This window comes from Canis lupus, chromosome 4, assembly GCF_003254725.2.
Source record: "Canis lupus dingo isolate Sandy chromosome 4, ASM325472v2, whole genome shotgun sequence".
In the NCBI taxonomy this organism is placed as follows: domain Eukaryota; kingdom Metazoa; phylum Chordata; class Mammalia; order Carnivora; family Canidae; genus Canis; species Canis lupus.
In genome coordinates, this window is record NC_064246.1 from 87,673,666 (window position 1) to 87,686,453 (window position 12,788).

General features: G+C 45.4%; 1 protein-coding gene across 1 annotated transcript in view; it reads left to right on the forward strand.

Annotated features, from left to right (window-relative positions):
* Nucleotides 1–12,788, forward strand: part of MARCHF11 (membrane associated ring-CH-type finger 11) — a 106,737-nt gene that overhangs the window by 78,415 nt on the left and 15,534 nt on the right. Inside the window, exon 5 of the mRNA XM_035714868.2 lies at nucleotides 6,466–6,658. Within this exon, the coding sequence (XP_035570761.2) occupies nucleotides 6,466–6,658 (193 nt within the window). The remainder of the gene's footprint in view (nucleotides 1–6,465; nucleotides 6,659–12,788) is intronic.

The window sequence follows — 12,788 nt, forward strand, 5'->3', positions numbered from 1 at the left end:
TTTGAGTTCAATTTCATTCCCTCTGAGCATGTGTTATTTTCGGGGAGGAAATTGGGTTCTAAATTGAGAAGGTACATTAACTATTTCAGACAATGGAATGACAGGTACATCTTTCTAAATAGCTTCCTGGAGACCTGATGGAGTATATGCCTTTCTCCAGTTCTTATCTTACTGGCTGGAAGTGATTTATATGAGGAGATGACTTGGTCTTACCTTGGCTTGGGCTCCTGTCATTTCTTAACAGAAAATTCCCAGCTTATTCTTTCATCCTTCTTTCTCTGTGGAAGTTATAAATCTGTGTTATTTAGTTAGATTTCATTGGGAAAGGCAACCATTTTGCCATGGTTTCAAAGGAGTCTGTGGTAATTACTGGGATAGTTATTTAATTTCCCATGAAGAATGTCACACTGACATGGACCGTCACACACAGTGATACCTAATTCCAGGCCATGTGCGTTGTCTGTCTTTTTAGGCCTGGTGGACCTAACTTGGTGCATCTCTGAACAGCTTGTATAGCGAGAATATTAAGTAATTTTCAACGTGAATTTATTTAATTCCTCTCAAACTTTAGTAAAATGAAAGAGGTCTCTCTGCTTGAGATTGTCTTCTTTATGTTAATATTCATTTAACAAATTGCAGCTTTCAGACTGAGGAAGTATTCGAGAACGCCATTTAGAAAATGATTGGTCCCATTTCGTTGGCACTCTGCTCTGCTCAACTGCTTTTTGCATTTGTTGACTTTTCCCTAACTGTACAACCACCTTTTAGAGAGGTATAATTATGCCCAGTTTGCTTTTGCTTTCAGATGTAGGATGTGTCAGTTTATGTAGGTGGAGAGAAGAGCGTTTTAGAAAGTACTTGGGCTTTGAAAACTGATCAGAATTTAAATTCTTGCTTGTCTACTTGCTGGTGGTTTGGCCAGAGCTGGAACTTGATCCTGTAGTGAGGATAGAATGGACGTGCAGAGAATGACGTTGCGGCAGTCAGATGATGGAAACCGAAGTCAGGATACCAAGCAGTCAAGCATTTTCTGAGACTCAGCTTCTGCCTTCATGAGTCTTGCAGTCTGTAGACAACAGGGAGAGAATCGTCTGGGATGCAAGAGAAATCCGCACTAAGCAGAAGTATAAACAGTGGTTTATGGGGTCCAGACAGAGGGATTCTGCACGAGGAGAGATTGGGACATGAGAGCCAGTTATGGGTGGGTGAGAGATTTCCACCCAGGAGAGAGGGGAGAAGGGCATGGCCCGCTGAGAAAGGAAAGTGCCCAAAGGCAGAGAAGGACCAAAATGAAGAGTACATGGCATTTGGGACAACACAGGGAGGCCGATCAAGCAGAATTGGGGAATGTACAAGTCCCTCTCCTCCTCCCTCCGTCCCTTCCTCCTTTCTTTCCTTCTTCCTCCCTTCCGTCTTCTTTCCTTCTCTTCCTCGTCATATCCCTCTACCCCTTCCTTCTCTCCTGCAACAGTTATATACCAGGCACTGGGGGTATCTACTGAGCTGCATACATAGCCCTCTTTCATGGGGCTCCTTTCATTAGGAGTGTAGACTTGGGGGTGCCCTGGGGGATCAGGAAATGACTCGTGGCTTGCAGTCCAGCTGGATAGCTGTTTCAGGAGACCAGAGAAGACAGCCTTGAAGCTGTTTACCAGGAAAACTGTGGTGTCACCGCAAAGATGGGGTGTATGTAGTTAATTGTCATCAGAGCTCAGTAGAACTATTATATAGTACCGTTGACCCTTGGACGACACAGGTTTGAACTGCGTGAAGTCACTTATACGTGGATGTTTGTGGATAAATCCAGTTTAATATTGCAAATGTATTTTCTCTTCCTTATGATTTTCTTAGCATTTTCCCCCTCTAGCTTACTTTATGGTAAGAGTGGAGCATATAATACATATAACTTGCAAAATAGGAGTTAGTCAACTATTTATGTCATTGCTAAGGTCTCTTTTTTATTTTTAAAGATTTATTTATTAATTTTAGAGAGTATGCAGACACGCATGGTGAAGGGGGGCAGGGGCAGAGGGCAAGACTCGCCAGGCAGAATCCTTGTTGAGCGTGGATCCTGGATCTCACGACCCTGAGATCACGACCTGAGCAAAAATCAAGAGCCACACGCTCAACAACTGAGACATCCAGGCACCCCTGTCATTGCTAAGGCTTCTGGTCAAGAGTAGGCTATTAGTAAAGTTTTGGGGGGATTCAGAAGGTATATATGGATTTTTGGCTGTGGCGGGGGTTGGCACCCCTAGCCCCTGTGTTGTTCAAGGATCATCCCTATAATGTAAAAGCATGAACCTAGGAGCCAGACTGCCTGGCTTGTTTGTCCTCTCTCTGCCTCAGGTTACTTATCTTTAAAACAGAGATTATAATAGTACCTTCCTCACAGAGCTGTTGTGGGATTAAATGAATTAGTATGCATAACCTCTTAGAAAAGTGCCTGGGACATATTGGCCATATATAAATATAGACTGATTATTCAACTGTTTCTATACACCAAATGAGGATGAACTTTCAGAAGAGGAACCACTTGGTCCCACTTTTGCTAGAAACAATACATCCAATAGTTTGCGTAGAAGTGAACATCTTTTCAGGAATATAAAAGTCAAATACATTCAAATGTTATGGAAAGAAAGAAATAATAGCAATTATTTAGAGTCAATCTGCTTGTTGGTACAGTGCTTACCTTTCTAAACTTGGAAAGAAATTTAAATAACTACATACGCACACAGATACAGACACACATACATATATACATACATCCATATGTAGTAAGTTTTAGGAGTGAAAAATACATTCCACAGTTGACAAATTCTGTTGAAGATTCAGGAATATCTTACAGACTGAAATCCAGGCCTTGGATACCATTGGGATAGAGAGAGAAGCCCCGAGAGACTCATTTTCTATTTTTATTGTCTAAGCTAATGGTCCATTAACACAGCTTCTTGAGGCTGAGCCCCTTAGATCATGCGTGCCTTCCAGGGCAAAGACGCCAGGTGGGTGTTTCTTAGTGGTGGAAAGCAGCATTATTTTTCCTAGGGGAAGAATGTGAACAATCCCACTCTTTGCACATGGTGGTAACAGTAAGAAAGAGCATTATATAATGGGCAAAGAAATTACCAAGATGATATCAGCGTTCAAAGGGAAAATCCCTGTGTTCATAATCAGTTTAATGATTTTGGTCTCAATAATGATTTGCCCTCATTAGCTATGCAGTGAAGTGGTGCTAATTTTAAGGTTCATCAGTGTATGAAGAACATCGATGCACTTTCAGACACGCTGGCATATTTGCATTATTACCGGAGTGATATAAAACCAGAAATTTCAGGGAGCTTATTATAGATGGAGCGGTTTATCCTTCTTGAGAAATAAGCTTCAGAAATCTCAAATTATTTCCTATCTCTACCACAAAAAAAAAACAAAAAACAATTTCTATGGTAATAATAAATAAGCATCTCGGTGAACTGAAATTGAGAATTGTTCTCTTTTTTATCCCCTAGCTTTCTGGACATAACTTTAAAACACATTAATTCGAACCCGACAGGTATTTGAATTTTAAGCCGTTTTAAATTTGGTGTCATCAAACAAGTGTGAAACACAATGTTTCTTAGTCCCGGTAAGTCTGCTCCTTGGCTCATTCTCCTTCCCGGCCGAGGAACAGCTAAGCCTCAAGCATCAGAAGCTTCCAGGCCCAGTGTGGACTGCCGTCATGCTGACTCTCAGGTGTAAACCACCACAGTTTCCCGTGTCCCAGGAGACACCTCAGCCTCATGCCTCCGTCCCGAGCAGCTCACCAAACTCTAAGCTGTTAGTAGGACCTCACCACATAGGCCTGTGGCTACCAGGTTTTTCTAAATTGTCATGCAGGCAGTCTTGGATCCATTAATTAGTAAGCTTAATTGAAGCTAAATATAATTAATTGTACAATATTGAGCTGTCCAAAGTTAACGCCACTGAAATTACAGTATGAACCTGGAACATAAAGGATTTCTAGAAAAGGAAAGTAGATCTCCGTAAGACCATTCTCTCTCTCTCTCTCTCTCTTTCTTTTCTTTTCTTTTTTTTCTTTAAGATTTTTATTTATTTACTTGAGAGAGAGCCAGAAAGAAACAGATTCCCTGCTGAGCAGAGTGAGATGTGGGGCTCAATCCCAGGACCCCGAGATCATGAGCTGAGCCAAAGGCAGATGTGTAAGCAATTGAGCCAGTCAGGTGCCCAATACCATTCGTGATAAATCCTCCTTACTCACCACTGCTTAGCCAAGACTCCTGTGATTCAGACTTATGTATTTTGGAACATAAGGCTCACCGTGTGAAAATCTCTCTCTCACACACACATACACACACACGACTGTGTACCTTTGCCTCATGGATTTAAAAGTATGCTTTGTTCTCATGTATCTGATGTGATTAATAAATTGATAAAGAGTATTGTAATGTGTACAGACATGATAGGATCCCTCTGGAATGAGTGCTAGTTGGAAGTAGTTTTCTGCATTGCTTACCATGTTGTTGAATTTCAATGCAAATTTTAGTGAGCCCTGACACTAAACAAAACCAACAAACAGTGACACTTCATACTTGTTCGATGACACCAAAGTTAAAATGGCTTTAAATTCAAATGCCCGGCAGTTTGAAATCAGTGTGTTTAAAATTATGACAGGAAACTAGTAGAAGAAAAATAACTTCAAATACATGCTTGAAGTAAATTGATTCGGTTGAAATGATAAAATAATGTCAACAAATTTAATTATTACTCATCCAGAATTGTAAAAGTAAGACCCATTTTTCAGTAAAGGAATCTGCATATTAAACCCTTGTTGTAGAATGCCACCAAACTCTCATTTGGCTCTGAAATTTTTATTTTATTTTATTTTATTTATTTTATTTTATTTTATTTTATTTTATTTTATTTTATTTTATTTTATATTTTATTTTATATTTTATTTTATTTATTTTATATTTTATTTTATTTTTTATTTTATTTTATGTTTTATTTTATGAAAGAGAGAGGGAACATGAGTGATGGGAAAGCGGGGAGAGGGAGGGAGAGAGAGAGGGAAAAGCAGACTCCCCACTGAGCAGGGTGCCCGATGCCGGACTCGATCCCCGGATCCTGAGATCAGGACCCGAGCTGAAGGCAGATGCCCAACCAACTGAGCCACCCAGTCTGTTCTGGTTCTGAAATTTTTAAAGGAAAAATAAATGACTTCAGAGAATTAAATATTTCAAGTCCACTTTTGGATTTAATCTTTAACAAATGTAGAATTTAATAACACCCATGAATATGCCAGGTAAGGCGCACATTTAAATACAATGTGCAAATTCTCTATGGTGAGAGACAGAAGCAGTGAGGGAGAGAGGGAGGTTATGGGTAGCGATAGACTTGCCATTTGGGATGCGCATGTTCAGACCTCAGGTAAGTAAAGAGTTTAAGGAAATGTCCGATTCACCCAATGGATAGTGGTTGTTCAAGCTCATTTGTGTTTAAAGCTCATTTAAACTGCTTAGGAATTCTTCTGACAAGCCATATGTTGCACCAGCCAGAGCTCTTTCACACAGAATGAAATTGTGCAGGTTGTTTTGAGTTTCATTGTTTACTGACAAACCATAATAGCAATTCTAGTTTTCTTTCTGTCTCAATTATGCAAAAGGGAGAACATAACTAATTAATTCTTTCAAGTTGATAACACCCTTGAAAGACTTTTGATCATCTGTACTGTAAAATCCTCCCAAACACTGATACTTAGGACACCAAATTATTCTCCCCATTGAATAGTGTGCTACTTACGCATTTGTGAATTTGAAAGATACTCCGTTTGTTTTCAAATTCTAAATCTCGACAAAATGGCTTTACAGATTACCCTTTAGATAATTAAAATTCAGTAATATCTGAGTATATGAAATGTACCAATGACGGATAATGTACGATCTTCTAGTTCCCTTATAATTCTAGTGTGTTGCCTTAACGGTTCTATGTAACTTATATATTTGTTTCCTGCATTTTTTATTTTGCAAAAATAAGAGACAGTTCCCCTTTTTGCAGTTGCCAAATGTGTTGAAGAGCAAAATAAGTTTCCGAATAAAGGAGTCTTCCACACGTATCTTCAGAGTGTATTTAATTTTGTGCATGCGTGAAAGATAATAATGTGATCCCGGGCACTAAATATTCTTCAGCCGTTCACTCTCAGCCCTATTATCTGGAATAAAACTAGATTAAATTTGCAGAACGGTGAATTACTGAAAATAATGAAGCTAAGGCAATTCATTAATCTTTATCTGCTTGTCTATTTTTTATAGCCTGGATGAAATGGAAAAAAAAATTCATTTGGGGGCTGATCAGATTGAAAAGGGTCTAATGTTATGAAGAGAAACATGGGGCTGAAAATGTTTTCTTTTTTTTTTTCTTTTTAAATTAAACACAGCACCTTTTTCTCACATGCCTCTGTTTTTCTTTTAGTGGCAAAGCATTTCTATAACACTGGTTGAGAAAGTTCAGATGATTGCTGTAATCCTAGGATCCCTGTTCTTAATAGCGAGTGTGACCTGGCTCCTCTGGTCAGCGTTCAGCCCCTATGCAGTGTGGCAGAGGAAGGACATCCTTTTTCAAATCTGCTATGGAATGTATGGTTTTATGGATCTAGTGTGCATAGGTAAGACCATGACGTTAAACATTAACTGTCAGTAACGCATTTCTTGCAGCTGCCGTGTCGCCACCGGGGGGATCTGACATAACATGTCGTGGTTCACGTGACCTTGGTTCTCCAGTTACCTGACTGTTGGGGTGTCACAATCTGCCCGCCTCCCTCCAAAAGTGTAATATCCCTCTTCCCAAGGAGTCCGACAAAATTAACGGGATGACGCCCATTTAAAGCGATTTAAAGGAAGGAGGAGTGGAAGGAAGGACGGGGGTGGGGGGGCAAGATAAGGAGAGTCATTTGTTTCTGCGGCATGAGAGCCAATCAGCCCCCCTCCCGCAAGCCCAGGAGGGAAGCACCGAGGGCCGCTGGGTGCTCCGGGCATCTGGGGAGAGGACGGAGGGGCACCTGCAGGCCTCACCTCTCGGCCGGGCGCCTCGGTTCCTTGGGGGCATGAAGTGCTCTCTGAGCGGTGGGGACCAGGGGTCAGCTTTGCTGTCTTGGGCTCCTTTTTTTTGCTTAATAACTTCAGTGGCTTAGAAGAGGAAAAGGATCAAATATTTTAAACAGATCCTACCAAAAAGGTTGCTTACACGCTTCTCTTGGCCGACCTGCGGTTCCCCGTCCCAGGAGGTAAGGGAAGCCAATCCACGCAGCGCCACGGGGCGTGTGAGGTGCTGCCCCAGCGCCGGGTGGTGGCTGCTTGGCGGCAGGGCCGAGGACACAGAGGGGCGCTCGCTGTCCTCTCGGGGTGCGGGTGTCTTAGCGGGGCGTGGAGGTTGCAGGGAGGCAGCCCTGCTTTCCAGCAGCGGTTCCCAAAGTGCGGTCCCGCTGCTGCTTTTTAAGCAATGCTCATTCTCGGGCCCCCCCATCCGCCCAGGTAGGAGATTCAGGTTAGGGCCCCCCCATCCGCCCAGGTAGGAGATTCAGGTTAGGGCCCCCCGGCGTCTGTGCCTCCCAAGCCCACTGCCATGCTGCCCCGAACCACTGCTTTCGGGGAGTGGCGCCACCGGGGACCCCGCGCCCGGCTCCCAGTCCTGGCCTCCCCGGGGCAGGGCCGCGTGGTTTCTCTGTGTCCTGTTTTCTCACCCACGAAGGAGGAAGTAATCATCTCTAGCACAGAGGCCTAAATAAAGGAAATCATGATCATAAACAATTACGTTATTAATTGGAAGTTATAAATTTGAATAAGTCACAAATGTTAAAATAGTTTGAATCATTTAAATTAATGCCTCTACTCACCAGAGCCTTAATTTAACCAGAAGTTTTAAATATTCTCAGTGACTTCTTTTCCTAAAAGAACTCTATAAATTTTAAAATAGGATTAGCCTGAATTTCCTCTCCTTTCCTTCCTCCCTTGCCACTCGTACAAGACTAATAGGAAGGAAAATGATCACATTTCAGGCCAGGAAGGAAAAAAGAAAGGGGGGGAGGTGGGAAATGTCATGAATAATATGTAAACTGAGCAGATGTTGCCTGAATAATTGAGCTAATCATGTATACGAACAGTTTGCATTAAATGTGGTAATGCACTTGTAAGCATTTGAAAATGCTAAGTCTCTAGACAAATATACTCTCCGGGGTATTGCTCCAAATAAAGGAGAGTCGCAAAATTGTCCTACAAATTAATTCCTCAATCAGTTCAGAGATAGATCATATATGTATTTGGTCTTCCAACACAAATGTCATATGAAATGTGATATATCCCGTTGCTATGAAAAGGAGAGATGAAAACACAAAGGAAAAATAAAATAAATTAAAATAAACAAATAAAAGAAAAAAAAAAAGAAAAGAAAACACAAAGGAACCATCAGGCTCCCAGGCCAAGCTGGAGGGAAAGGGCCCCGGTGACTTTTGATATCGTTACGGCACGAAAGAGGACATACCCGCAGACCCACGTCCTGTTGAGGAAATCACTTTCCTGGTTTTCACAGCTTGCCTTTAGTGCTGAGTCACCGTGTCTTAAATTTTGATTGTGAATGCCACTCTTTTAATCAAAATCATTACATTCTGGTTTTAAAAGCACATGCATATATGAGCTAATGATTTTTTGGCAGAATATGACCTACTTGGGCTCCCCCTTTTGAAATCTGGGTATCCGCCCATTTTATAAAGTTACGTTTCTTGGGAACAAGAACCAGTTGATATTTTCCTGGCTTGCACTTTGGAGGGTGAATTTTTATTGAAGTTTTAAATATTGACAATACCTTTCATTACATTTCGACTCATTAAATCCACATCTCATCACCTAAGGGTTTATTTGTATTTTTGAAAAATGTCAAAGAATTCAGATTGAACAGCATTGTTCCTTTCACTTGGTAATCACATTAACTAGCCTGTTTGGGCCCAGAGAAAATCTCTCTCTCTCTCTCTCTCTCTCTCTCTCTCTCTTTTTTTTTTCTCAAGAAGTTGGGAAACTACTTTAGTCAAGTTAGCGAATACACGTGGACCATCCATAGCCAGCTGGATCCTAGCCAGTAATCGCTCCTGCTGACATTTCAGATTAATTCCAATGTCTGTTAAATTAAATGTAGACGGTAACAAAGTAGACTGCATTGATTATACCTCAGATACCCCTCCCTGCAGGACTTAGGGTCTGAGTTAGGGTGGAAAGCACGTTTACAGCTTTGGGTCCAGTTTGCTCAGCTCAGTTCAAGAAATACTTATTGAGAAGTTTCTTTGTGTTGGACACGGGGCGAGGTGCCGGGGACACAAATCAGGGTCGGTCACTGGCTTGCCCCCAAGCAGCTCCTGGGCACGCAGGGGGGCAGGCACGTCAGTAGGTGATGGGAAGACGGTGGGATGTGCATAGTTCTGGAAGGATGTGCAGGGGGTGGTAGCTGGACAAGCAGGGAGACGTGAGTGCTGGGGTGTTGATGCAAGGTGGGGGTGGTTCCAGGCAGAGTCCAAGGGGAAGGGACGGCCAAGCAGGCTGACAGGTGAATAGATGCTTAGCAAGTGGGGAGGTGGCTCCCTTGTCACCTTTGGAGGATGTAAGATTGGCTCCCCCCGTTCTGAGGGCCTTCAAGTGCATGGAGACGTTCCCACATCCCCGTTTGCTCAAGCTTTTCAAGCTTGTTTATACCTAAATGAGAAGGAGCAGACTGATGGCTTCATAAACATTCTGTTTAAAAAAAAAAAATAGTTCTGAAAATCTAGAGTAGATTGTTCCTGAGTGAAGAAGTGGTATAATCCAGCCAGGGGTTGTAAACGCTTAGGAAGACATTATTATTATTGGACTGTTGAATGGAAAATGCAAAGATTTGTCGAAAACGTATTTACTTGGGGGAAATTTGTTTACTTATTTCTACACACAGTGAAACTGTCTTTTTGCTTTTATTCCTTATCGTTAATTCATGCCTTTTCTCCTTTCCCAAGATTCGGGTTTTTTTTTCCTCATTTTCAAGTGTCGAATTCTCGCAGGGTTCTGGGTACTATGAGAGTTGAGATGCCCGGGCTCTGGTTGCTCAGTAGAACTTACCGCAACGATAAAAATGTATATCCGGTGTCCAGCACCGCAGACGCCAGCGCCGAGCTACATTTGGCTCTGGAGCACTTGAATGTGGTAGTGAAAAGGAGGAACTGAACTTCCGATCTAATTTTCTTTAAATTAACTTAAATTTCAATAAAGTAGCCACACGTGGCTAGTGGCTATCATCCTGGACAGCGCAGAGCCTAGACGATGATCGAAATGCAACGTGTAAGGGTTTCGAGTCACACCGTTCCCCTCACCTGGACGAACAGGTTGTATTTCTTAAATGACCAAGAAGCTCTGTGCCGAGAGAGGCGAAGAAAGTAAGACTAGAACTGAAGAAGGCTGAGGGAGAGCTGGTAAAGCTGAGCAGGCGGTGGCCGAGGCGGTGGGGGGCGTGTGTGCCTTAAGGAGGTCGGAGTGTGGAGCCATCACGCGCCCTTACGTGGGGAGCCCTCTCAACACTTAGGCACCCGGCACGCCAGCTGTGCTTGTTCCCAGGAAACCCGCCATCCAGGATTTACATCACTGAGCCCGGGGCAGTAATTTACGGAGAAAGGCCGAAGCAGGCCGGGTTGGCTCCCTCCTGAGATGTGCTCGGCGGACCAAGGAAGGTTCCGAACCCGGAGTCGGGGGCAGGTGCCCGGCGGCAGGCGTGGCGCTGGGGGGCTCGCGGCTGGCCCCTGGCCCCGGCCTTTGCACGCGGAGAGAAGGGCAGGCGGCCCCGTGCGCCGGCGCAGGCTTCGGAGGAAGCTGTTCCACGAGGACAGTGCCCGTCGTGGTGAACGGAAGGCGGGGGACGGAGCTAGCCACGGGCACCGGGGGCCGCTGCCTACCAGGCTTCTGACACGGGACGGCGGCGGCGCGGGTGGCGTCCGCGTCCGGGAGGACCCGGTGACGACGGCCCAGTGGCCAAGCCAGACCGCAAGCCCGTTGCGTGAGCGGCCTCCGGAGCAGGGACAGCGGAGCCCGGGCCTCGCGGCGCTGACGCCGCACATCGGGGCAACCGCGTGCCCGCAGGATGGCTCGGTCTTCCCTGAGATGCCCGAAAAGAGGCCGGTTGCGCCTGTAAAATTTAAAAACTTAGATCACGCTTGTTCTTTTAAAAACATTGTCCTTAATTGTCCATGTGGCATCAACATGACCGTGTTGGAACAACCTGTCCTGTGAGCACAGGAGGCCTCCAGGGAGACCAGCCCTGCCGCCTCCACCGGGGGGGGGGGGGGGGGGGTGTTCACTCTCACCGGGTGTGCACGGCCCGGATATGTGGTGTCTCGGTGCAAGTGGATCGGGCTGCTCAGCTCGTTGGAAACACGGTCGTCTTGTGTGGCCACATGACCCAGAGGTCTTCCCTGTCAGGGCCCACGGGCGACTGCTTACCGTCCTCGTCCTGGTGGGTGTTCAGGCTCAGCACCTGCGCAGGTAGAAACACACAGCCTGGGAGTGTTTCCTTGGGCGGGCAGATGCGGGCAGATGTGGGCAGGCGCGGGGAAGTGGGGCAGGTGGGGGCAGGTGGGGGCAGGTGGGGGCAGGCACGGGCAGGTGGGGGCAGGTGGGGGCAGGCGCGGGCAGGCGGGGGCAGGCGGGGGCAGGCGCAGACAGGAGGGGCAGGCAGGCTCGGGCAGTTGGGGCAGGTGTGGGCAGGCGAGGGTAGGTGCGGGCAGGTGCAGGGGGCAGGTGTGGGCAGGCACAGGCAGACAAGGGGGCGAGTGGCTTAGCAGTAAGTGCACGTCTCACTGCTCTCCGAGGGCCCTAGGCTCCCACTGCCCCGGCCAGCCAAGAACCCCACTTCCCACACTTGGACACAGGGGCCCCCGCTTTCCTGCCATTCTCCTCGGTAGTCTCCCCGTAGCGTGCTCTCCTGAAAGTCTGTCTCATGACTGTTTGGGCTCGCAGGGGAGTAAGGACGTGCACCCTGAGCCGTGTTCTCAGTGCGGCCTGTCCTGCCTGGCATCTTTGGGGGTGCGGTCAGAGGGGCGCCCACCAGCTGTGCCCTGTAAACACTCCCCCTCTTCTTCCTGTAAGTGAAGCCCAAAGATGGGATCAAGGTCAAGGCTCGCTGCCTCTCCACCCCTCCTCCCCTCCCCGCACACGTCAGGAGCGCAGGACCAGATCTTGTATCTGTGATACCATCAAACACTCAAGGGGTTTCACTTCTCAGTCTGTCTCTTTTTCCACATGGGAAGTGCTCCCAGAAATTGCTTTTAGGAAAATTGCCTCCTCTGGCACTTGGGTCTGTGGCTGAAGCACTGAGTCTGCTCCTGCCCGTCTCCGGGTTACGCCGCGCCTCAGCTTAGAGGACAGGCACGCGGACCCACCGGGAGCCAAACGTCTCTCCGGGCCGTTGTGGAATAATGAAATTAAGTATAACCTGATTGCTTATGTTGTCCTGCTTTTGAAGACTGTGGAGATTGGGGAATTTTTTTTTTTTTTAAAAGAACCTGATAGAGGCTTGGATGAGGATCAGATCAAAGTAACTTCTCCTTAATGTACCAATTATAGTCAATACTGGGGAAAAAAAATGCTCCTTTTGCAGAAATTCCATCCTCTCCAACGTCAGGTTTTATTTTCCTCTATTCTAAATCTAATTAATTTAAAAAATCATGTGGATTCTTACAGCTATTTAGTTTTGAAAACTCTGTTTTCCGTAGTTGATGATCTAGGAGCTCAAGG